Source organism: Chaetodon trifascialis, chromosome 5 (assembly GCF_039877785.1).
Source record: "Chaetodon trifascialis isolate fChaTrf1 chromosome 5, fChaTrf1.hap1, whole genome shotgun sequence".
In the NCBI taxonomy this organism is placed as follows: domain Eukaryota; kingdom Metazoa; phylum Chordata; class Actinopteri; order Chaetodontiformes; family Chaetodontidae; genus Chaetodon; species Chaetodon trifascialis.
In genome coordinates this window covers 17,381,408-17,408,483 of record NC_092060.1, presented here as the reverse complement: position 1 = coordinate 17,408,483, position 27,076 = coordinate 17,381,408, and the positions used below count along the sequence as shown (strand labels likewise).

At 43.8% G+C, this 27,076-nt stretch overlaps 2 protein-coding genes across 2 annotated transcripts in view; one reads left to right on the top strand and one right to left on the bottom strand.

Moving 5' to 3' along the window:
- dock2-like (dedicator of cytokinesis protein 2) overlaps window positions 1–27,076 on the top strand; it is a 97,495-nt gene that overhangs the window by 44,063 nt on the left and 26,356 nt on the right. The window contains exon 26 of the mRNA XM_070963125.1: window positions 545–640. Coding sequence (XP_070819226.1) covers window positions 545–640 — 96 coding nt within the window. The remainder of the gene's footprint in view (window positions 1–544; window positions 641–27,076) is intronic.
- LOC139331607 (protein INSYN2B) lies at window positions 1,512–22,192 on the bottom strand. The gene is made up of 4 exons (XM_070963196.1): window positions 22,034–22,192; window positions 10,453–12,354; window positions 7,754–7,828; window positions 1,512–2,948 (listed from the first exon to the last, which is right to left on the bottom strand). Exons 2-4 carry the CDS (start codon window positions 12,000–12,002, stop codon window positions 2,765–2,767), a joined length of 1,809 nt encoding a protein of 602 aa, XP_070819297.1. The 5' UTR covers window positions 12,003–12,354; window positions 22,034–22,192; the 3' UTR covers window positions 1,512–2,764.

Sequence of the window (27,076 nt, the reverse complement as noted above, 5' to 3'; positions counted from 1 at the left end):
CACAAATACAGACAGACTGTCAAACGCATCTCGTCCCTTTTGTTTCCCACCAGGCAGATGGAGGAAAAGAAACATGACAGAACAGTGGCTTCAAAGGGAAAGATAGGAATTGGAAAGCAGGTCTGCACAAAAAAAAAAAAAAAAAAATCCACATTCAAGTGTCAGAAGCCTTTGCGGTTCAAATATCCACGCTGAAGTTGATTAGCTGAATGTTCTGGCGAGGCACATTTTCTGAAAAGTGAACAGAATTCAAATTTTCAGATTCAGAAAACTCTATTCTCTTTCTTGTTTCATTTGATGTGCCATTTGTCCATTCGGAGCTCGAGCAAAGCTTTGGGCAGTGTGTGCAAACTTGGTCGTCTTCACAGTGAGGAGAATGCGCGGGAGGGGAGAACGACTGCACCGGCAAAACCCGACGAGTCTCTGCTCTGCATCTGTGTGTGTTTTCACCTGAGGAAGCCTGACAGTCTTTTTTATCCTTGTCTATTTTTTCTCTCTATCTCCCTCTTCCTTTTACTCTCCTCTCTGTCTCTGTTTGTCTCAGGGGGAAACATTTCAACACATCCGGGACATTGTGGTGTCTCTGCTGAGGACCATCAACCGGACAGTCATCACAATGGGTCGAGAGCATGGCCTAATCGTAAGTCCATACAAGCGGATGTCTGATTTTCAAACATGGCGGAACCTCTCTTGTCTTTTTCTCATTTTGCCTGCTGTTTAAATTGGACTAGGAAAAAAAAAAATCAACTCTTCAAACCCAATGTCATCGATGAAACACAAAATATGTTGACGAGAGCACATTTTGTTTAAAATACACACTTTTATTGTACATACAAGAGGACGGTCAGGAGGAGAGGGGCATCGTGGGAGCTCACAGACTGTTATAGTTAATTAGTAAGAGGGTGTCATCCAGGATTCTAATTTGTGGCAACTTGTCACCCAGAAGCAGCTGAAGGAGGCCCTTGTGAGATTAGTGGTTACACTCTAAACTGCTGTGCACTAAGCAGTGTGCAAATGGTGTGTGTTTGTGTGTGTGTGTGTGTGTGTGTGTGTGTGCAAAATAACAGTGTTTGCAAAAGGGATAGACCCAGACAGAACTAATTACAAAGACATTATTTATAGTTAAATTTTCACTTTCAAATGGAATAACGTACCTTGACCTGAAAGAATGTGCAGATTTTTTGTACATTTTAATGAGATGTTTAGACCTGCAGTGTATGTCTTTAGCATTGTTGCTCTTTTGAAGCTTAATGAACCAGCTAGCAGAGGCAGTGTGGCCTGAGTGCTACGAGCTATGTTTATAGATATGGAAAGAATTATCTATGCTATATTTAATATGAACGAGGTGACGCCTGTTTTGTTTTTGTGGACATGTTTTTATTATTCTGCTTAATTGATTAGGTAACTTACTGTATGTAGTAACTGCAACTGCAGCCACAGTTGGTTGGTGCTAAATCACATGAAGCTCTTGGTTTTGGGCTCTCCACACGTCACATGACAACAGAGCTTTCTTTTGCACAAGGTGTGCGGTGTGTACTCAAGAAAATCTCCAGACATACACATCTAGTTTCACTGGAATTCAAGCAGAATTTACAGGTGTCTTATTAACTCAGACTTTGCAAATATTAATACATCTCTGGAGTGATAACTGGTCTACCCCTAGTTTGCATTGGTTCACAAGTATGTGTGTGTCTGTGTGGAGTATTTGCTTGTGTTTCAGTGAACGCTGTGTACTGCATATGTATGTTAGTGCCTCTCTGTGCATGTATTTGTATGCGTGAGAGAGTGTGTGTGTGTGTGTGTGTGTGTGTGTGTGTGTGTGTGTGTGCGTGCATGTGTTAAAATCCTTGAAACAAGATTGAGCTTACATCAAAACACTTCCGTTTTGGATGGTAATAGAGGAGAGAATCAATCACTCTGTCAGTCACCGTTGACAGAATTTTTAATTATCTGACACGGCCTGTCAGTTTGCGATCAGCTGCCTATCACAATGTCTCTTCATGTATTCTTAATACAATCTCCACTGTGCTCTCCAAAACCCTGATATCCATCCAGCGGGCTGTGCCTTTGTTTCCAGAGACATCAGCTTGTTTTTCACCTGTATCCTCTTAGCTCCTCGATTGCTGCTACATTCAGATTTTAGCCGTCAAGCCGTCCAAAGACGCACAATTCCGATTAGTTGTCAACTTCCTTGGAATTTCAGAATCGTTCCGATCCTCCTGCTTATTGCTGTAATTTAGCCAAAATCGTTGAGAGGATTCATTTTGAACTGTAGGCGTGAATCCATCTTGGCATAAATCCGCTCATACATCTGTCCATCTGTCTAGACAGCCACTCAGCCAAGTGACAAACACTACGCCCGTCTGTCATCCAATGTGTCAGTGCTTCCTTTCTGTGTTACAAGTGTTATGGGAAAACAGTATCCTCACTTTTAGTCAAAAGTTAATCACAAATTAGCTGCTGAAGTCTGGTTTCCACAGAGGGAAGGTCATGGTGATCTCCATCCCCCTCTTAGACAAATCTGAGAGGAAAGTTCTGCAGCTTGTTTGGTCCTCCTCTTTAGTGCATTTCCTGTTTCTCTACCTTCCCCCTGGTGTATATTATCAGAGCTGACGATGGCTCGCTGTGGGAAAAGTGCCATTTACAGGGATGCAGCTTGGAAAATGCCCCCATTGATTTTAATGACACACCCACAGAACCACGAGAGAGATGCTTTATTCCAAAAGTTTTGCGTCCAGGGTCTCCTGAAACATCATTGTCCAGTTTACAGCCACCAGAAACACTTTTTACGGAGTTTCTTGACACGGGCCTTGGTGCTGGGGCGGCTGGAGGTGGAAGGGGCTAGTGTTGGCTTGGTCAGAGTGGGTGCAGGCACATCATACTCCCCCTCCAGGGCCTCCATAATCCCCTGTAACCGTCCCTCCTGCTGTCGGAAATCATGCTCCACACTGGAGAGAGGAGAAATAAAAAGAGAGCAGTTGAAGGGGAAGGAGGGGGCACCATTTGGAGGTTGGGGTAATGTCAAATCAAGACAAATTTATTTATATCGCTCGTTTTTCACAAAAAAGAGATTAGATGTAGGGGCAGAGAGAGAGAGAGAGAGGAGATGAGCAGAGGGATGTGAGGACAAGTGGAGGTCTGTTGAGCAGAAAGAGGGATTGAGAGAAAGGTGAGCGAAGGAGTTTTAAAATGTACTGTAGTTGCAAGATGCTGACAGCACCTTAAAGAGGAGTTGTACTTACTACGCATAATGCAGTTTTATGTTGAGATGTCAAATCGTGTTCTTAACTCAGATATATGCACCTTCAGCACACAAACACACGCACGCACGCACACACACGCTTTTACACAGGCCTCAACTCAGCACTCATTTCACGTCCATAGCATTCTTCTGTGCTTCATGCACCAATAGATCACAGGCTGGTGAGATGAGAGGTGTGGGAGGAGAATGGAAAAGAGAGCAGGAGAGGAGAGGAGAGGAGAGGAGAGGAGAGGAGAGGAGAGGAGAGGAGAGGAGCATTTGCAAAGTGGAGGAGCTAAAGGAAGGAGCGACGGAGGAACTTCTTTTTTTTTCTCTCTCTTCTGATGTGTTCAAAGCAGACCCTCTCGGCCTTCTTTTTCTAGGCCTCGCTCGTTCCCCCTCCCCCTCCTCTCGTCGCTCTCGCGCCCTTTTTCCACGCAGTCTCTGAAGTGTCCAGCGCTGCAGGTCAAAGTGTAGTAGACTTTCTTTCTCCTCCCGGTAACTGTGTATTTGTGTGTGAGAGAATGTGTGTGTGTGTTGAGTTGGATTATAGGGGTGGAGCTGCACAGGGCCTGGCATCTGGAGTTAATGAGCCACATGATGAGGCAAGGAGAACAGAGACAAGTACACACCTCCCCTTCTCTAGTATCCCAGCATCCCAACACACACATACTGTACAAACACATATGTTCTCCCCTGACACCCACCATGTGCACCTTCCACAACAAACCCAAGGCTGAGTGAGGGGAGAAAAAAGGAGCATACAGGGACTTGTGAAAGAAACTGACTCTCCTCTGGGAGATGGAGGGATGGATAAATGAAAGAAAGGCGAAGCTTTAATAAAACAGGGCAGAGAGGTCACTGCAGAATGAAGGAGGGAAACAATAAGAAAGAGGGAAGTGAGGGAGGAGGGTCACCAGGGACGAGAAGAGAGGAGGGCAGAAAGGTCTTGGCTGTCTGGGAAGGAGTGCAGAGATGGAGGGAGTGAGTAAATAGAGGAGGAAGTAAAAGCTCCACTGGACTCCAGTGAAGGGAGATGGCTGCCATGAATAAATGATAAAGGAGATGTACTGTACTATAACTACACATGCACACAGCCAGATAGTGTTGGCACACACACACACACACACACACACACACACACACACACACACACACACACACACACACACACACACACACACACACAGTAAAAGATAAAGTGGTGCACCTGTCCCACATTCACTCAATTTATCATCTGTCTTGTTTTAGAATGGAGGACTTTTCTTTGTCATGTCTCTCTTTAGCTGCACACTTCACGAGCTTTCAGCCTCCTCCTCTCTCAGTCCTCTCTAACTACCTCTCATACCCGTATCTACCTCTCTTTCACTATTGTTCGTGGGATTAGAGCACGGTGGGGAAAAGCTGCAGCTCTTAGTTCATTCTGCAAGCTGTCATCTTCAGCATCTTTGCAACCGCGTGCGTGTCTGTGTGTAATACTCGCCTCTGTCCTGGTGAGAAGCTGTTCAATTTTTGAACCTAAACTTTTTGCTTAAAGTGAGGGTTAGTCCTGTACTGGTGGACATATGTGCATGTATTTATATAATTCAATCTTGTCTCTCTGCTTAGGTGTGTGCGTGCCCGTCTCTCTCTGTGTTTGAGCTTCGGGAGAAAAACAGAGGGGCTGTCAAAAGTTCCTCTCCCCCTTGTCTCTCATCATACAGATTAATTACTCACAATAGCAAAACATCTTCAGGCAGCCAGCCCACATCAAAAACCCCTTTTTCACCACAAATCATTAGGATGGATGTTTCAGTCCCACGCGTAATTCATCTTCAGCTTGTGTGTGTCTCTCTTTCCCTATCTGCCACCCTCTTTACCCAGAATCCCCTTTGAGAGGTTGATAAGGCCGTTACTGTCCAAAAAGAAAAAAAAAGAAAAAAGAATGGAGCTCTGCACTCTGACTTTTGTATGCTTGTCACAATGGGTTGCCGAAAATGTATTTTTCTGCAAATGTAATGGATGCAATTTTCTTCATAAGAAACTTCCACTGATATGTGAGGAGAAAATGCAGATTCTGCATATCTGTCCAAGTCGTTAACATCTGTCACATAGCGTGAAATATATTCATTTCTTTGTTTCTCCGTATGTATGAGTGTGTGCATGCAAGTACGCACAGACGTGCACAGGCGAAAGCTGAAAAAAGCCTTTTTGTCGGACTAATTAGCATGTTTGTGGACATGATTATACTTGCATGTGTGCAAGAATACAAAGGGAAAGTGGAGCGGGAAAAGAGAAAGTGACGAGAGAGGAAAGAGGGGTGATCATGATGTGAGAAGTAGCAACGCACTCCTGAGATCAGCATAGCCTCAGGCCCAAAACAAAGTCCCCAAAATGTCTGAAGATATTGAAATTCAAGGCCTTGAGAAATATTGTGGAGCCTTAATGACTGTTGTTAGATGTTTTTTTGTGTTGTACTGCATGTTCACTGTTAGAGTACAGATTAGGTTTATTTATAACATAGAAACAATAGTGCTTTATGTCATGTTAGCACAAATTTTCTCTTGTTCACTTCTTCCTGCACCTCTCACCAACACATGCAGAGCTCGCAATATTCAGATTAGAAGCTTTTTTCTCTGTGTTTTGTTGCTTTTTTGAAATTCAGTTACAACAAATTCATGTGAGGAAATACTTAGCTAATTAATTCAAAAAATACCAGAATGATGCTTTTTGTGAGCAGTTGCGGTTTCCTGCTTAAGTGAATAGTTATGTAATGTAAATTGTAGGGCTGCAACTAATGATAGTTTTTAATCTGACAGCTATTTTCTCGATTAATTGATTTAATGTTTAGTCTATCGTTGTCTGTAGATGTCAGAAAATCACCGCTTCCTGAAGCTGAAGTTGACACATTTAAACAGTCCAAAAGCTGAAGATATTCAGCTTGCGACACTAGTAAATCATCACATTTAGCGGACTGGAACCAGAGAATTTGTGGAATTTTTGTTTTAAAAATGACTTAAGTGATTAACAAAATTGGTGCCAATTAATTTTCTGTTGATCGACTGAGCAGTTACTCAACTAATCATCTCAGCTCTAGCTAGCTATAAGGCTTAATTCCACCGATGTGTGTGAACAAATGTGCTCAGTTCGTGCCTCTTTCTCTTCATCTTTTTGTATGTGCTTACATACGACTGGATATAAAGTGTGGGACGTGGATATGGTAGCACAGAGGTAAATGAGTACATTAACGTGTGGCAGTCCTTTCCCCGTGGTGTTCATTACAACTTACTGGGCCAACGATCCTGCTGCGTTAATTAAGATCAAGGGGATGAGGAGGAAGAGGGAGTTGGAGACGTGTGTAAAGAGATGGAGAGATGAAACAACGGAGGAATAGGAAGTAGAAATCCTGAAGGGATGCAGATGTGGGGCTGCTGGGAGGCGGGTGTTTTCGTAAATTAGGGAGAGCTGGGGAGATAAAGGCCCTGTAAAATGTGTCTTTATCCCTTGTGGCCTGCAAGGGAGGTTTATATATGATTGTAAACAAGCAGAATTAGCTCCAGGCCTAGCTTTCGTCTGATACATGCAAACAAAAAGTTCTGGACTAAAAAGGCACCAGATCATTCCAGTTACAGCAAGTAAATATTTCTTTTGTGTTTCTTTGTTCTCTTTGCAGCTACTGCATTGTGTGAAAGCCCACTTTTCCAGCGTGTGAGAGCAGTGCAGAGAAAGAGCAGAGTCTTGGTGGCTGGGTGGGAGTGGGGCACAGGTGATTATAGCTTTGCCAATTGAGAAATGGAAAGAGGGAAGGATGCGCAGGAGAAACCGGTTTGATTGAAAGTTAGAGATGAAAGAAGGAGAGATGAACAGACATAGGATGGAAAGATTGAATGATTTACATAATGAAAAGATGCAAATAAGAGAAGGATGGGGTGGAGGTGATGGGAGGATTAAACTACAGTGTGTGGTATCAGATTGTGAGGGCGCAGCTCTGTAAGTTGCAGAAGATCTAAGAATGCAATTACTTATTTAGGTCACACACACAAGGGACAGCTGAAAGGAAAGGCGCATCATTTAGATGCTGAATTAATTTGCTTGTTTGCACAGAACACTCTTTTGTGTGTAAATAACGTTCCTGGAGAGAGTGTCCTCCTCTAATCTCTAGAATATCACATGTATTCATTTCAATATTGATGTGGGGAATCACTCATAGCCTGGCATTTTTCATATAATAGGGATATATTGTGTGAAAAGTACAATTATCAGTGGGAGAAAAGGGCAGAGGCAGCAGGATACCAGGAAGAAAAACTAATGAAAAATGAAACAAAAAAGAAAGATGTGCTGAATAAGTGATAAAACCTGGAAAAGCTCAGAAAAAAACCCCCAAAACAATGGGAAATGGAGCATTTTCAAGGTTACAAAGGGCATACAGTTTTCCAGGAGAAGTTTCAGGGCTGTTTATCATGCCCCAGGAAAGAATGAGTTGTCACTGGTGGGTTATGTAATGCAGTAAGCTCATTATCTTGATCAGGTTACCTGTAGATGATGCAGGCTGTCTTTTGGCAGGTGGGGCAGTTGTTAATGTCCTGACCAGTTCTGTATGAGCTGCGACTGCAGAAACAACAGATGTAAAACATTCACACACGCTCGCACAAGGAGTTTCATTGAACACATATCTGATTTTACCAATACATGTTTTTAATACTGATATTGTGTTAGTTATAATTATACAAATGATTTGCTTTAGAGAAAAACGTTCACCTTGACGTCTTTGAGCGATTATTGCTGCTGAATTAATAAAAATAAATGTCAGGTTTCGGTATCAGCCACTGCAAACAAAGCTTTTCTGCAGTTAAGGTTATGCACTGATGTTCAACAGCAGAGGAGGAAATAGCAGAAATAGCAATTTTGTACTAGAAACAAGCCTCGCATTTCCTGACTGGAAAGAGTCTCGCTCTTCTGACTGCTGGAGTCACAACTGTTATTGCTCTCTCCACCTACACATACTCAGTGCAGCAACATCAGGTGTGCTCTCGGGGGGTTGTCAAAGGGCACAGAACAGGCTTGTGATGTTTAGTGCATGTGATGTTCCCCAACAGGAGCAACAGGACTTCACCTGGGTAGTCGTGGTTGGTTAAATGCTGCCAGTTTGGCATTACAGGCAGGTGAAAAATATCTGGGAGCCGATATAATAAGCGCAAGAGAAAAGTATCTTATTGTCTTTCATTCTAGAAAAGATCTGTGTTGAAATTGGGGGCGCATTACTAAAAATATAATTACACATGCAAACTGTGTTATCAAGGTCGAACTAGACTACAGAGCTGCTGGAAAACAAAGTCAGATTGAGAAAAAAAAGTCCGGCAAGCTCATGCTTGCTGTCATGTAATTAAAACGCTTTATTTTGCCAAGATATTTTGGCTGCCCCTTTACTGAACTCTGTAGATGAGGGAGTAGCTGATTTATGTTGATAAAATAGACATTTTAATTACATGGAGAGAGACTGTGTGACTGGCATCCGTTTTTCTCCCCTACCAGTCTTTATCAAAGACAACAACAGCAAGAGAAGACAAGTCTTTGCTTCAGGAGAGAAAGGAAAACAAGGAGCTGAGCACAGCAACAAGCTTTTAGCGCCGCCGACACTTCTATCACAGCGGCCCACTTAGAGTACTTTCATTTCTGGCACAGCATCAGACACATGTAGCCCCTCATACTCACTTTCTTACTTCTCTCTCTCTCTTTGTGTCCTCTCTCTCTCCCTTTCTCTTCTCTCTGCCTCTCAGTCTGCCTATTTACCCCTTTTTACCCCTATTTATCACCCACGTAGCATGAAACATGAGAATCCTCACAATAAGCACACAAAACATTCAAGGTACATATGAATATATTTATACAGTCATGCGCACACACAGGACAGGGCAGGACAGCATGTTCGCTGAGTGTTGGAGCCTTATTGTGCAGCTTAAACATTAATTGCATTTCTCAAAGGTAATCTGATGGGGATTAGTCTGGAGCTAGAGACATCTGTTAACCCTGAACAGATAGAGGGAGGGAGTAAAAACATGTAAAGAGGACGTTATAAAGACCATTTTGAGAAGATGAGGCAAAGGGGTAAATCAATGATTTGGGATGAAAAGAAGAACCAGTGGGCATGAGAGATTAGGATGGAGAGATGGGAAGACAGGGGTTGAGAGTTGAGGTGGGAGGATGACATATGGTAAAGGAGAGGAATTACTGACAGTAAAGGTGAAATAGTGAGGAGGTGGTAAAGAATGGGGAGCGATAGAGGGAGGGGGAAACAAAACAGGGTGGTGGCCAACACATGACAGCAGGACAGAATGATGGACAGGTTGTCGGCGCAGAGAGAAGGGAAGGATCAGAAAATGGTGAGACGGCAAAGGAATTATTCATAAGTGAAGGTGTGGAAAGAAAGAAAGATAAGGAGAAAGAAAAAGTATTAATTAAGAATTGGGGGAAAGAGATGAATCGCTTGAAGCAGGTTAAAGAGCCTCGGAGAAAGAAGAGGGCATTGATTGAAATAAAGTGAGAGCTGAAAGCCGACTGGGATGCCTGAAGAGGAAAGAAACAATGGATGTGAAGCAGGAGAGGAGGATTTATGAATGAAAGAGTCTGCAGGAGAAAGAAGGACTGATTAGCTTAACTTGGTGGGCAGTATGTCTTGTACGGGCATGGTTACAGTAGGGAGACAGAGAAAGGAGCTGCTAGCCTTGACTACAGGCTGGCAGGTATCGTATATCCCTAAAGGATTGGATCACACACTCCTGCACACACACACACACACACACACACACACACACACACACACACACACACACACACTACAGCAATTCTCCACTGGCCTGTCTGACATTTAAAATCCATTACACAGGCTTGAAAGCCTGTCGGTATATATTGCCTTAAAAACTCAAATACACTCTCTTCTTAATCTCGTGCACTCCGCTGACACCCTCTCTTCTCCCTCTTTCTTCTCTGTATCACTCTAGCTCACTCTCACACTCTTACTTAAGCATTTACTCACGCAGTTCATATCTCTACCTCTTCATCTTTTGTCTTCATCCCTTATCTCTGTTTTCATCCCTATCTTCATCTCTCTTTTCGCTCCCTGTCTAACCCTCTTTTCCCCCCTCACGTCACACTTTGTCCCTATATTCTTCCCCCTCACTGTCTCCCATTCTGCTCTCTCCCATTTCCTTCCCTCCCGAACTCCCTTCTCTCACCCTTCGCTGAGGGCCTTGCTCTTCTCCAGGTCTTGAATGACGTTGAGAAGCACCTTGATCTTCTCCTGATTGGACAGTAGGTTCTCCTCCACGTTCTGCAGCTGCCTCTCCAACCCTCTTGGCGCGTTCCCTACTTGTCCAGCCGGCAACCCTCCTGGAGCGCCGTTACATTGTGCTTTCATATGAGTCTTACAAGGCAGAGTGTGGTCGTCAAATGATTTGCTCTTCTGTTTTGCGTAGTCCTTGAGTTTGGTCCGTTCTGAGGATGTTTGTTTGGGAGTATTCGTGGTCTCCTGGGTGTTTTTGGTTTGCGCTACGGGTGTGGCCGGTTTGGAACAAGTGTCTTTAGGAGAGTTTTTTGGTGGGGGTGGTGGGGTGTTGGTAGGTTTTGAGTCGCTGTGAAGGGAAGAAGCTGGAGGTTTAGAAGCGATACGGACTGATGTGTGTTTGTGTTCATCAGCCTGCTTGTGTTTGTCAGTTGAATGCGGCTCTGTCGCCTCTACAGATGGTGCGTGTGCTTGCTGTGTGTGCGTGGTAGCTGTGGTCCTGTCTGTGCTGTTGTGCACATGTGTGTCTGTTGTTTGGGTGGCTGAGTCCTTGTAATGAGTAAAGTCTGCAGAATGTGGCCTTGTCTGCTGCTTTGAATCAGTCCTTTTGTTCTGAGCGTGTGATGTGTGGTTGGAATGTGAGCTGTGTGTTTTTGGTATAGTGTGTGACAGCTGTGGTATTAGAGTAGGCTTCACTGATGTGTGCGCGGAGGTGTTGGCTGTCTGTGAGTTTTTGGGGTAAGAGTCCAGCGCAGACTCCTTTCTTGACTGGCTGGGAGCCAGGGTCCGTGGTGGATTAGGTAAAGTCTGGCTGGCTGTTATTTGATTGACAACCTTCCTGCGACATGCACCTGTGCACGGCGTAATCTGTGACCGTCTCCTCCCACACGTCCCACAAAGGCGCAACGGGGACGTCGTCATCACTCGACAGGGCCGCGGTGGGGTGGCGTGCACCGTTGTACAAACGCTCCCTGTCTTTAATACGGAGCGATGGCCCTCCCCACGTAGAGACTGCACCCTCCTCCTCTCGTGAACCGGCTCCTTACCTTCTGTGGCCTCGGTGCAAACCCCTCCCACCACGTCAGAGGCCACCACGCTGCCATTTGTATACCGAGCTGTCCTTTTAGCTCTTGTGTCCTTGGGGTTTGCTCGTATAGTTTTAATCTGGCAGTAAACTCCGCTGCCTGACCCCTGCGACCCCATGTCGTCCTGTGTCAGGCTGTTGATCTCGTTCTGGGATGTCTCCTTGGACACTGGCAGACTGTTGCTGTCACTTCTGATGACTCCCACTGTCTTCTCCGCTGTCATTGTTTTGTCTGCTGCCATGGCGAGTGGCCGATGCGTGTTGGCTGGCTGGCTGCCGTGTTGTTTGATGGAGGGCAGAGTCCGCAGCCCGGGAGATGTTTGCACCCCGACACTGCACAGCGGGCCCCATCGCCCCCCTGCCAGGGGAACCCCCAGCGCAGGCACTGGATTGGTTGGGTCAGCCACCCTCCTGCCCATACTCCTTTGCAGGTTGGCTCAGCCCCCTGAGGAGCTGAACGGGATGGAGGCAAGTGATGACATCAGCCAGCGTCAGCGGGATTATATCCAATAGAAAGCAGGAATGTTTCCAGCTTTTGTTTACCCAGATTAATTTGTTTGTGAGGCGATGTGAGAGAGTTTGTATGTGGAAGCTGGAGACAGGAATTCAATATCCAATAAGGCTTTACACTCTCAATGTCCTTCCATTAATGACCTTCTTTCTACTTTAGCTACTTCTGATTGGACATCACTTTCACGGCTTTTCTCAGTCTCTAACCAGTGGCCTGCAGATGACGAGTTGGACGGATTCTCCGGGCATTGCAGGTTTGCTCTGGAGAGAGACAGAGAGAAAAGGAGAGAGGGAATGAATGGGAGAACCGACAGAAGAAAGGAGGGGCAACAGGGAATAAATGGTCAGGTTGGCAGGAAGACACAGGCATTAGGCACGTAAAGCACCATATAAAAGCTTTGACCTCAACTGATTGCACACACTGACCAGATCGATACAACTCTATCAACCTCTTATTAGGCCAGCAGGGGGGTTGGAGTCACAGAGGCAAAACTCTAAATCTCATCAACTGTTTCTCTTGAAGGAGCAGAAAGACGAGGCACATCTTAAGGGTGCCAGCGTATGCCTCTATAAAGTTACAAGTTGCATGTTCATCCCGGGAGCGTGGTCAATAAAACTTTTACATTTGGGACGACAGATGTCATTGCCAGCTTTTATGACTTGACGACGCAGTGAAATACATTTCAAATGGTGTTATGTTTGCCTCCCACATCAAAACGTAAACTGGTGATGCTTCGTGCCTCATGGACGCAGTTTGAGAGTCTGTCTACCGAGTTCACCATAATGACACGTCTGCTCATCTTCTTGTTTTTCATTGGGGAAGATGAGCCTCTTTTTCTTTTTTGTTGTCGTGTCTCAGGTCCCTGTTGTAATGCACACCTAGCTTAGTTAAAGCCTTGTTTGGTTTTGTATTAAATATGCTTGATCAAAATTTTTAAAATCTTTTGGGAAGGGAGCAAAATTAGCCTTTTGATCTTAGTCACTTCAAGTCACTTGAGAATTGACTCAGAATACTTTAATGTTGCACTATGACACAGAGTAGCTGATAAAATTGGGGCAAGATAATATTATATTCGATTTTTTTCTGAGGAGGAAATTGGGCCATTGCAGCAGCACATTTTGGTAGGGTACATCAAAGAAAAAAGGCATAGATAGGAGACTAAATGGAGGTTGTTTAAACAAATGAACTTGATTTAATAATTAATTTATGCCTTTTTCAAGTATTCTATTTATATTTCTTTATATTGTTATATGCATATATATAGAAGTTAAAAATTATCTTTCATTTAAGCTAATAGAATCACCCAATTGCACACATTTTGCTCCTGAGGGTAATTGGCCGTGCTACGGTTCGTAATCCAATGCAATTGTTGTGACTTCAAAGTGCCTCTGCACAAAATACAAGCTTCAGTACATTTTCGACATGGATCCAGGTCAGAAGTTTCAGCACATTTCTCTCTCTATCCATCTCCATTTAAATCAGACCCCTGCTCGACTGTGATGCCTCAGTGCCACTCAGGAAGCTCGTTTGCTATTGATTCCTGAACATGCTTGGTTGGGTGCTTTCCAACAGATGTCTGTTTTGGCAAATGACAAAACAGATCGCAAAAGAAAATTTGTGCATGAAAGAGAGCTGGTCCAAGGCATCAGTGAGTGGCCTGAAATCTTCTTTATGTCTCCATCAATATTTTGTTTTTTCTCCCATCTTCACAGTGTTGTCCTTTCATTGCAGTCAGTATGCGCAGTTAAACCAGCTGGCGTATGCACACACACACACACACACACACACACACACACACACACACACACACACACACACACACACACACACACACACACACACACACACACACACACACACACACAGAGGGGAAGAGAAAGAGCTTATTTTATGCCAGCTGGTGCAACATCACAGCACAGATCCATGTGGTATAGGGTCAAGGTTGGAACAGTGCAGTATTTTTCCAAATAAATGGAACACGGTGCTCACCTATTATTTTAAGAGCCCATGAGATTCCTGACCAGCAAAGTTTTCATTAAGAAGCTTGTCTCAAACGCAAAGGCGAAGTCAGATTCATGCCCAAGGTTTTCCAGAAGTTTTGGAAGTCTGCCTGCCATCAGCAGTGGCCCTGTAGCAGCTAATATGTTCTTACTAGAGGACAGGTGCTAACTCATACTGACTGTGATGAGCCCGTCTGCTGCACTAATGGTTCATATGTATTCAGGATCAGAGGCACGCACACATTCACTCATACTGATGCTGTATGTGACCTATATCAGCTCATTTTGAAACCCGATGTCGCATGCTGTTTTGACACCATTAGCAGAATTTAAAAAATGGCATTTTAGCCGGTTCATTCTCTTTTCCCTGACAGCAAGTGTTATTAATATTGTCAGACTCTTTGGAATTTCAGGTTTCATTTCAGATCATTAAATATTAAACCTGAGTGAATGCAGTTTATTACGCTAGTGGGCCTGCCGATGGGCCACAGCAAAGAATTGGGAGCAGTTTAAATTTAGACTGTTTTCAATTTTCGGTCTCCCTATCGTATGAAACTTTTCTACATGTTTGCTGAGACAACAGACCGCGCCACATAGTGCTGTGCAGTTCCTGCTCATGACTGACTTTCCTGCATCCACTGTGCTCAAGAGCCTCACTGACAGACAGCAGAGCTTTGAAATGTAAGGTCTTAACGTGAGGTTCTACAGGTCAAAGGATTTCTGCCCCAGTGACATACTGCTGCTATTTATATGAATATCTTGACAGTATGTTTGGCTCAAGGACTACAATGGCTATGTTGCCTCGCAGCAAGCAAGGGGTCACCTGTAATTGACAGCCCTAGACCCAGCTGTTTATGATTGGTTACCATGGTAACTGTGGCAACCATTGTCCTGGAGTGGCCCACACAGGTCTTGACCCAGAGTTCACGCATCCAGATTTGCCCGTTTTTTTGTTTTTTTCCCCTCTTTGCTGTGTGCTGTGTGTGGCTGTGTGTAGGCTGCAGCCACCAGGTGGATGAGAAATGGACTGAGATGTGCTGTTTGCAAGACAAAATTGCAGATGATGAAGATATTTTTCCTGAGACAAACAGAGGGAGAGAGAGAGAGAGAGAGAGGAGAGCAAGAACGGTTGAGCGAGCCAGTGTTTGTGTGAGGGAGTATGGACTGCAGATGTGTTTTTATGAGTGTGTGTGTGTGTGTTGTCAAGCAGTTTGCCTTGGGATTCAGACTAAGTCAATTGAAGGTAATTTCACTGCAGCTCATTTCCAAGCATTTGTCTTTCCACCAGCCACCACACCAGACACCTGCTGCAACTCTAACTCTCTCTCTCTCTCTCTCTCTCTCTCTCTCTCTCTCTCTCTCTCTCTCTCTCTCTCTCTTCTTCCTCCCCTTCCCTCTGTCTCTCTATCTCTCTATGTGTTTATGAGTGTGCCTACCATCTCAAGTCCCACTCTTCACCTCTGACCTGCCGGCTGTCAGGGACACCATATCTTCAGAAATCACTTTCTCTGATTCACACACCTGCCTCTCTCGTCTCTCCGTCTCTCTCTACCACTCTCTCTCTCTCTCTCTCTCTCTCTCCCTCTGCAGGTCTTATTGGCTACCACTCTCCCCTCATCGCTCTCGTCTTTCATCATTACCTGTCTTTGTTGTTGCACTTTTCCACTCACCACCCCCTTTTCCATCTCTGTCACACTGTCTTTGATTTGCTGTGTGTTTGTCACTACCCTCCCTCTGTCTCTATACTTAATCTTAGTCTCTCGCCTACATCCCACCTCTGGCTGTGCAAAATGAACGGGGAGGAGAAAGGGAGGTAACGCTGCTGGTTGGGGGATGAAGGGGAGGTGACGAAAAAGAAGAGGGGAGATGGCAGCCCAGGGATGTGCAGGAAGGTGGTGGAGGGATAAAGGGGGCGATAACAGATGAAGGAGAAGGATCGTGGACGAGATGAAAGCGATGTGTGACTGTGCGTGCCAGGGGATGAGATGTAAAGGCCCATTTTCCTAAGCTGAAATCTCCAAAAGTGTCTGATAGAGTTTGTTAAAGAATAAAGAGAGAGGCACAGAAGAGAAGAAGATGCATGAAGAGACAGACATTAAAGAGGAGGAAGAAGGAGGTCTGGGACGCCGTATGCACCACTTGCCAGTAATCAATACACACTGCAAGTGTGTTTGAGCATCTGTCACCACACACACACAAACAAACACACACACACACACACACACACACACACACACACACACACACACACACACACACACACACACACACACACACACACACACATACACACACACACACACACACACACACAGCCTTTAAACACAACAGGGAGTTTCTTGACAGGGTGCAGCTTTTTATGAAATCTGTTTATACATGCAATGAGTTTAATTTACCAGTTGGCGGGTTTAGGCTGTTCAAGAATTGTCTACAACACAGGCAAACTCAGCGGGCGTGTATGAGTGTGTGTGTGTGCGTGTGTGTGTGTGTGGACATGTGTGCGAATGAGCGTGCACCCATGCCTCTGCAGTGGTAACGGAGCCCTGAATGCTCCAGCGAATCGAGTCCCCTGTCGTTTCAAGGTGAGCCTCATTTTTCAACTGCCGATTGAAGGGCCCTGTGTGTGTGTTTTAGGGAGCCCGAGACTCGCTTTACTGCTCTGTAATCACACTGCTTCTCTCGCTCAGTGTGGCTTGCCCACTCGCCGCCACAACAGAACAAACGGTGCACTTTATTGGCCCTTTGAGACAGGGCACACACGCTGCATTTTGGGTAGTGTAGTCAGTTTTTCCTCAGAGCGACGAAAGAAGCCTTGCTGCTTTAGCATTCTATGTTTATGTACTTTTCTGTTTAATTACCACTACTTCTCTGATTCTCTGTAAACTTCGTTCAAACACTTAATTCAGGTCAGGGACACCGTACGTCAAAGATTTTATGACTATTTATAGCAAAAATTATACCGAGCAAGAAAATACTCTGCTCTTGAAGGCACACCTCAAATCAATCTGAATAAGTATGTCAGAGTTCTTTCAATGTACACTAAAAATTCATGTTTCATTTATCAATGAGTATGAAGCGCAAAATCAGATGGAAGTTCAAGACCGTTTGCACAGGTGTTTGCTGATGAATCATTGTAGGAAGAAGTTGGAGTAATGTCAGCGCAGGTGGCTGATGATCTGCTAAGTAAGAGTGAACTGCTAGATTAATAAGACCTTCTCTCTGACTCATTCTAATGTGATTGATGATTGAAAATGACTGTTTGATGTGATCAGCAGAGGAGCTGTCAGATAGTTCAGTTGGACTGATCAGTTCATTACAGGTGTGACTGCACTGCTGAGAAGCCTTCCTCGGCTCTTTAGAAAGAAAAGGCAGCTTGTGCTTTACCTCTAATGTGAAATTAATGTCTGTGCAGTAATAAGGGAATGGACTGAAAATAGAAAAAAGTACCTGGCAAATACTGGTGTTAGCATTGCTGCTTGTAAATTCATTTGTGTCTGCACGTGTCCAATATTTGCATACTGCATTATAGATATCCAGTATGAATGCGCTGTTCATCATTTTCTCTTTCCAGAATGGCCCACTGCTTTCACATTTTCTTAAGCATTATGGTATAACATTTATCTCTGCACCTCAGACAGACAAAAGAATCCAGCAATGATCATGAAAACAACAGGAAACCTGCTCAGCTTTCTGCAGCCTGTTGTGCATTTTAATTGGGTTCAACTGTATTTTTCAGGGACAGTGCACTTTAATCAGCGTGTCAACACAAGAGCCAGTAGAGCAGAAGGCTAATGTTCACATCACAGAAGTCAAGCATCTCAGACAACGCAGCATAATCTAACAGTGGGTCTCAGTGAAGCATTGTATGGTGGAGATTGCGTGTGCCTCACTGATAGTCAGCAACTCAAGTGTCTCCTCAAGGCAATGAGTGCAAACTATGAAAACTGTTCGAGAATTAATGTAGTTTTTCTATACACACTCACAAACCATCAATTTTAGGAGGAATACAGTAGAATGACAGAAAATAACCGCTTTACAGCATTTGTTTCCAAACTTTTTACACCATGCCATCCCTTTAATGAAGGAAGTGTTGCCATGGCACCCTGAGCCTCCCAACCCCATTATAATGTGATTGTATAAACAAAGATGCTTATCAGTTTTAACCGTTTTAGATGTCATGTTGTTGTATTGTATTCTGTTCTAGTGGCCCATTCTCAAACATTCAGAATAAAAGCAAAGAGGTCCTCTGCAGGTTTACACTTAAACAATGAGACAATGAATGCAATGAAATCCGCTAATATCTAATATCAGAATAAAATGCTCTTATATTTAAGGTGTACAAGGACAACCAAAAAAAAAATGGCTACAGGAGTTTGATTGGTTATGTGAGCCTGCTGTTGATGTGAGGAGAGGGAGCCAGATCACACATGGTGCAGGGAAGCTTTTTCCTGTTTTACATGTTAATGTTGCCAATTTTTTAAAAAGTTTTAAAACGTTATTAAAAGCTTACCATGAATTAGCAATGCTATGATAAATCTTGCAGCACCCTTGGCTCGTCCTCAAGGCTTAACTTTGGGAGACACTGCTCTACAGCACATTGTGTACTGCGTGTTCATGATAAATTTACGTTCCAATCTGGCACCCCGTCTTTGTTATGCCTGTGATGATTTCTCTTTGCTCGGAACATGAATGAGGATCAGGAGTTTTGTGTTCATTTCCTGGAGCTCACAGTGAGGCAGATGATGAGGAGTAAGAGTCTGGGTTTAAAGCTGCAGGTTGTGAGCCAGCGCTGACAGTCTTTGCCCATGGACAAACTCCTCTGAGTGTATGTACTTTGCCATGTTTAGGCTAAGCGTGTGTGCGTTTGGAAGCACTGATGCATAAACAAAAGCAGAAGATAATCCAGCCAGAGATTTCTTAATTCCTCATTAGATCTGTGAGGCCTTGACTTGTCAGCCTCTTCCCCGAGAAACCCTCAGATAATGATAACAATGATATTAATTTAAATGTGAAAATCCTGTGCATGCCTGGACATTGTCAGTGGGTGTTATAAGTGAAACCTGAAAGTTGAAACTGCGGGTATAAATCCCTCTGCTAATTTGCACTTAGACCCATATAAATTCATTAATTGAGGATGTATTAAACCAGTTTGGGGCTCCTTTTTCTGCAAATCCATCTTGAAAAAAATGTATTCTCTTTAAAGTTTGAATCCTTTTAGCCCATTTTACTCATTCATGAGGGGATAAACTGGACGAAATTCAAATTGATCTCCTGTTCCAGCCAGAGGGCCCTCAGAGAAATACACAGTGAAGTCTTTGTGGCTTAATAGTGCAAGTTATTTACAACCAGTTAGATACCTGTAACGAAAACAGGGGTGAAATACAGACGAAGAGCGTATCGTTAACAAATCCATCTGCCGGCTTAGTTCATTTGCTTTGCTGTTTGCTGGAGGAATGTGTGTCGGTTGAGCGACAGAGCGGAGAGAACCCAACGTACGGCTTAATATTTATGAGATATTTGACACCAAATATTTACTTAGCAGAGATTAACATGATAAGGTAGAAAAGTAGATCCTGTAAGCCAACAGAGAAAAAACAAAGTGTCTAAGTCAGGGGAGGAGCTGCAGATGCACGACCACACACACTCATCTTATCGGCGTGGCTAATAGACTGTGATATAGTCTGGGTTTTGCGTTTTTGCACAGACTGCGTGCCCCCCCCCCCTTTTAGCCTTTTCTCCATGTCACCCCATCTTTTTATCCCTCTTTCTCATCTATCCTCGTCCTCTGATTACTCCCTCCTCTCTCCATCCCCTTCTATCATCTCATCGCTCTTTTCTGCCATATCACTCATCCTGTCTGCACACATCCAATCTCTCCATCATTAACCCCCAATCTATCTCTCCTCCTCCCATCTCTCCATCCTGTTGCCCCCTCTGCCCTCTCTCCCTCTACCTCATCCATCTTCCCGCCCTTCTGACTTTGTAGTCCTTTTCTCTTTCACCCCATCTCATCTCCTTCTCATCACTTGTTCACTGTCTGTGTGGTTAGCAGAGCGGCTAAAGTGTCAGTGACACACACGCACACAAACACAAGGTTGAATATGAGTGCGCACACACATTGCTTTTGACCCTGTCTCCCTGTTAGTCTCCCCTAACCTTTATTTCTCTTTCTCTCCATCATCTGTCATCCTCTGGAGAAAAGGGATATAATTAAAGGCAATGCGGTATAATGTCATAACCTATTGATTTGGTTTCCCTAGTCTCCAATTTGCATTATACCCCTTCAAATGATCTCTTTCTGTGCTGCATTTGTTTCCAATATACACACTGTTGTCTCTGCTCGTGTGCATTTATTACTTTTAAGCAAATTTGCTAAAAAAAAAAAAAAAAAAAAAAAGTTTTGAAATGCTATCAAAAGAAATCAAGTTTTGGTTTGTTTCTCAGTCGACTCAAAGCAAACATACAGCGCTCATAAATAATGAAGATAATGAAGAAAACAGTCGAGTACTAAAGAGGATCTAAATTAATAAAGCACACTCATGAGAAACTTGAAGGAATCTTTAGAGATGTGATTAGTACTGAATCAAGTTCTTGCCAGCATTTGTTGGCTATGCATCATTCTTTCATCCACGGATGAAAACAGAGAAATGCACTTAGCAATTCTATTGTGATGCATCACTAATAACCACATACCCAAAACAAGCTCCATATGCATTAAAGCATTAAGGCATAATTTATTTAACAAAAGTGCTTCCATTGCGATCTGTTTTACATATATATTTCAAGCAAACTTTACAGAATTTTGGACTAATTTGAACTGATTCAAACAGTGATCCATCTTTAAAAAAGTCTTGAAATAGGAGCCAAAGGAGAAATAGAGACACACAGACAGACGATTTCCTTACTCAGTTTTTGACTTGTTTGTTTGTGCCAGTGCAATACTATCTGATAGTGTAACGCAAGCAGACACACATACACAGAGGCACAAACTATCGCTTTAAATGATGTTCTGAACTGACTGATGAGGTCATATAAATGAGAAGTGCACGGGTCACGTATATCCACACTGTCTGAGCTGTAGATCCCTGCCCACATTTGCCTGTTCTGTCTCTCTCTGTCACTCACACACACAAACAGATACACACACACGCACGCATACACAGATGCACAGGGGCAGCATTAGTGTATAAGAGAAGGGTTATTGCAATATAATCCCATATTAAAGCTATACTTGCTGTTTGGGTCGGAGGCTTTTAATAGCAATCGGGCAGCACACGCACACACATGCACAGACGCACACACACCTAAATCGACAGAAGCATTTGGAATCCTTGTTAAAAGCAAAAGTTGTAATTAGTGTTGCATGATAAAACACACAAAATCAACACGTACTGTACACAGATGCACACAGATGTAGTCGTATTCATCAAATCCTCCTGTGACAGATGGGTAGGATTACTCACCTGCCACATGCACACGCGAAAATGCACACACACACACAGTTGCTATAAACAGCCTCCAATGAAGTAGAGATGTAAACACTTTTGTCAAAGCCACTCAGGCTGGAGGAGACAAGACGTCCAATCAAATCCAGACACTGTGGGGGGTTTTGTTTGTTTGGTCCAGAGGTTAAACCAAAGGAATTTGTCCATTAGTCCACTTGGCTTTCTGTCACTCGCTTCCATACAATCACCATCGTCTCCATTCACATTCTGGCCAGTGTCTTAAATCTTGAATGAGCTGCTTTGACAGTAAAGTACCAGCCATGAGCAACGAGACTGGAAGGATTCCTCCAAGGGTCATAATAGAGCATTTTTTTTTACCAAAAGAAACAGAACATTCAGGCTTTTATGCCATCACTGACATACACACACTTAGTGTGAATGCGCAGACTGATCTTTTCTAACAACTGCCTTCCGTTGCCTTTTCAGTCACTTACCTTTTCTTATCCTCCTCTTTGGTTCGCATGCTTCTCCTCTCCCTTGTTCTCTTGTCTCTGATAGTCCTTTAGTCCTCACCAGCTCTCTCCTCAGACTCTTTACCGCTCTATCTCTCTCCCCGTCTCATTCTGTTGCTGCTGATCCTCGCATGCTCGCGGAGCCCAGTGATCCTCCCTCCTCTCTCTCTCTCTCTCTCTCTCTCTCTCTCTCTCTCTCTCTATCCCCTTCTCTCTCTCTCTCTCTCTCTCTCTCTCTCTCGCTCACTCTCTCCCTCTGATCTGTCTTTATCTCATTTTTCCTATATCTGCTGCACTTCTCTCACTCTTTCTTCCTCTTTAGGTTTATTATCCATTTTCTCATTCATTCTCTATCTTTTTCCCTATTTCTGTCTCTTGATTGGTGGCTAATCCAATGCCATGCCCTGTTTTTTGTGTGTGTGTGTGTGTGTGTGTGCATTGACCCTGGCATGGTGGCAGACCCAGTGAAACTTTGGCAGCATAAAAGTGTCTGCTCCCGGGAGTCGAGCCAGGACACGAACAAACACGTACATGCCTGAACACACAGAAACACACACTCTTGCTTCTATCAGTCACTTTATTTATATCTTTGCTTTTCTGCCTGAACACAGTCTACTGTTGCCTCTCTCTCTCTCTCTCTCTCTCTCTCTCTCTCTCTCTCTCTCTCTCTCTCTCTCTCTCTCTCTCTCTCTCTCTCTGTCTTGTGCTGTCACGTTCTCTCCCTGGTAGCTTCACCTCTCTCTCCTCTTTGAGCTGTTTTGTCGCTGTCCTCCCTCTTTTTTGCCCCACTTTAGCCTCCCCTGCCATTCCCTCCTCTTCTTTTCTCTTCATCTCTCACATTCACCTCATCCTCTGTGCTGACTGTCCCAACTCCCACCCTCCCTATATCTCATTCTCTTTCTTCCTCGGCTCCTGTTCATACCAGCTGAGGATGCTGACTTCTTTCTTTCGGCAAACAAGACAAAAAAAACAAGATGAATTGAGTAGAAAGTGAGATTAAACACCACATGACATCAGGTTCTAATTATGCTTAATTATGAGTGCTTTGTCTTTTGCGCCTGGCAGGTAGTATGTGTCTGCAAATTAATTTCCTCATTTGTCATGCATGAGGAAAGACAAGAATATTTAGCTGCCATTCGCTTCCTTTACAGGGAAGTTTAAGGAATCGACCTTTAAGTTAGAAATAGGAGTAGGTTAAATTCAATTAAGGTAAGTTGATGTCAGTGTTAGCAGTTTTGAAATACACGTATGCTAATGAAGCAGAGATTCTCACAAATATAGTAAAACTGTTGTGTGGCTTATGTAACTGTTTTGAGTTATGACTGTGTGTGTGTGTGTGTGTGTGTGTGTGTGTGTGTGTGTGTGTGTGTGTGTGTGTGTGTGTGTGTGTGTGTGTGTGTGTATGTATGGACAATGAATTATTACCTGCGTGTGTGTGTGTCCTGAGTGGCCCCCTGATGCAGCATCCATGTGAATGTCCCTCCTGATCCCACTCCCATCTGAAAATAACCGGTGATGTATGCGCCACTGCAATGTGGTTGACTCACCTTGCATTGTGTTTCAATTGACCTCTGGTGAGACGAGCAAAAGGGTGTGTGTGTGTGTGTGTGTGTGTGTGTGTGTGTGTGTGTGTGTGTGTGTGTGTGTGTGTGTGTGTGTGTGTGTGTGTGTGTGTGTGTGTGTGCATGCGTGCGTGCATGCATGTGTGTGCATGTGACCATGTGAACGTCTTTGTCCACATTACATAAGCAGCCCGGGTGCAGTGCAACACATGGGGCCTTCAAAAATAATACACGTGTGCACAAAAACATGCAAGTCTGACAAAGCATGAAGCTGTGAGGTCTCGGTATTTTGATTTTGGAGAGGAGGACGAGAATAGAAGCATGTCATTCTTCTCTTCTCTTCTCTTCTCTTCTCTTCTCTTCTCTTCTCTTCTCTTCTCTTCTCTTCTCTTCTCTTCTCCCCTTGACCTCTCTTCCTCTCTTTACATTCTCTTCCTTATTTGCATCAGCTGATTGTGTGTCTTTGTACTTGACTGGGAAATGGGAGTCTGAGGACACATTGATCTGTTTTCTGAAGAGTGAGGAAGCGGTCACATACAAACAAACAAACAGCCATGCACACACATAGACAGCCATGTTACTGTTCTCTCTTTCCCAGCCTCAGACAAACACACAGCCACATACACACACAACAACTCTAATTACACCTCCGCACAATCCATCTCTCTTTCATCCCCCCTGTGCTTCCCCACGTCAGCCCCCAGGTGTCGGAAAAAAACGTGTGTGAGTGTGTGTGTGATAGAGGGGGGTCAGAGACGAGCATGTGTCTGTGAAGGTACAGTGAGGATCGCTGCAGGCTTCCAGCGATACTGTGTTTTCTAGATGCTCTATTTTGAAAAACGATGGAAATCACAGTTGAGAGCGACGTAATGAGTTCCCACATGGGGTGGGGGGCAGCACAAAAGGACAGAGGAGGAAAGAGGAGAAGAACAGAAAGGGTGGTGACGGCTGAAATGAAGTGCTATGAAAGGCGTCAATGGACTTGATATGAAATTATTTAAATGCATGATCGTTGTCATCAAGTGAGCTTTAAATTGAAACTTGTTTTTTCTTGTGTGTTTGGCTCTGTGTTGCCTCATGAATGACTTCCTGTCTGTCTGTCTGCTTGTCCTCAAACTGGGCAAAATGTGTTGGAAAATGGCAGTTTTTAAACACACGATTAGATGCCAAAATCGTCCACGTGTACCTGGTGGATTACTTGCTCCGCTCTGAGTGACAGTTGTGACTAACATGCCAGAAACATTTCTTTGTGTTCGGTTGACAGATTAAACCCTAACCCTTTAAGTATTTAAATTAGGGCTGTCAAAGTTAATGCTTTAATGCTCTGTCTTAATTTAAAATGAATTATATGTTAATTATATTTAATTCCATCAATTGTGTTTCACTGTTTATCCCACTGGGCATCTCTTGGGTATAAGGAACTTTAAACAGAGAATTCAAACTTGGTGACATAAAGTGAGTCTATGGAGCTTTAATAAGTTTTGGAAGAAATTAAATGGCACGTTTATTTATATAGCACCTTTCAAGAACAGACTTCACAAAGAACTTAAAAAATAACAGCAAAGAGACGGAGCAGCAAACGTTAAAAGCAGACATCCAGCTAAAACCAAAAGACAAATGAAACAAACGAAACAAAGGAAAGTCTAAACAAATGGCTATTGAGCTGCTTTTTGAAGGTGTCCACAGTGTCCACAGATCTTAAGTCCATTGGGAGAGAGCTTCAGAATTTAGGAGCCGCAGCCTCAAAAGCACAGTCTCCTTTTGTCTTGAGTCTGGAGGGAAGAACAACCAACAAACCCTGATCAGAGGACCTCAGATTCCTAATGGTATTATATGGCTGCTGCTTCTTCTCATGTGGCTTCTTTGTTGAAGGAAGAAATGGCACGATCATTCTCTCAAATGAAAAGTTAAATTCATAGGAAATTAGGAGCAGTTTGCTGTATTCAGCAGACTTAGCAGACATATGTTGCCGTATTAGTTAACTCATTTTACGACTCTTCTCTATTTGCGATGCTGTTCCAGTATGTCGTAGCACGTCTCTGCTAAACATATCAATGGCTTCATCACTGTGTTCGTTGCTGTGCCGCGGCGGCGTGTGGTTTTGTCGCTGGAAGCAGTGTGCCACAATTGGTGAGCGTGCTCCCTGCATACCTATTGACAAATCCAGGCTTAGGATAGAAGTAAACAAGCCTTAGCATCAGTGGCACTGCAGTAATGGCATGTTTAAATGCAGTAACACTGTGATGCATGTTAGAAACTGGCGCAGGCAAAGCGCAAGAGATTTAGTGAAAAACAAACAATTTAGTCAAACTTAAGTGAGATGAGCAATGGGGTGTGGAAGTTAGCATTGTTAGCAGATGTGTGGCATGTGTGCTGTGGAGGTGTTGAAAATGCAAAAGAAGGGGATGGAAGTGGATGTCAGCTTTAGGAAGGGAGAGACCGTGTGAGCACATAGGCCTGCTCTTATAGCTGCTACAGGCAGATCAGCTGATGACCCCCCATGTCAGCCAGTTAGCTGTTGAGGTTAGCCAGGACAGCCTCCAAGACAGCAGGAGGGGCTTCATGTGTCAAAGAATTTTACTTTTAAATTACTTTTGCCGGAAAATGTGTCCAGGAGAAACTGCAGAGCCCGCAGTCCTTAAAATGTCCTTGAGAAAAACACTTAAACATTTCTTTCATATAAATTGAGTGCAGTTTAATGGACAGCTAGATCTCTGCTTATCTGCAAATCACCAAAACCACAGTGACTGCTCTGTGCTGTTCCCAGCAAAGGCAAAATCCACAAGCCTCTGCTACATGAAATTCATTTCACTGTAATAAATCTCCATTAAATCCTACATTTGCATCTTGAGCGGCATGCTGACAGCGGACAGACCGCTAAAGACCGGTGTCAATCTGTGATGCGTGCCACTGATCTCTCACGAGCTGCGCTGGGTGCTTCCTGCATGTGTTTCCAGGCTGAAATTCCACTTCTGGTCCTGCATTTTTCCAATGCAAAAAGACATAGATAGCACATTTTTTGGTTGGCAGGTAATGCCAGCCGAGTTTAATTTCTACACAGAGCTTTCACATTCCGACTGTGAAGGTCGGACAACAGCATTAATGTTTTTCTTGTTCCCCAAAGCTGCCAAAGAATTTCAAAATAGTCATTTGTGACTGAAAACCTTTCACATTGACATGGTATAATATCATCAGTTAGAGGGTGCAGTTGTTGACTGACACAAATATCTGCTTTCATTGTCAATGGAAGTGTTCAGTTTGGTTCTGCCACCACAGTAATGGCGGCATTGCAGAGCACATAAATCAGCAGTGAAAGTTATCTATATTCAGACCACTGCTCGGGGGGTTGAACACTTCATGACCCTGTGATATGTCTTGCTCCACCCTCCAGACAAAGTGTATATTAGTTTGGACAAATGGCAAAATCATCATTATGCTGTTTGTTTGGAGCGTAACCAGCAGT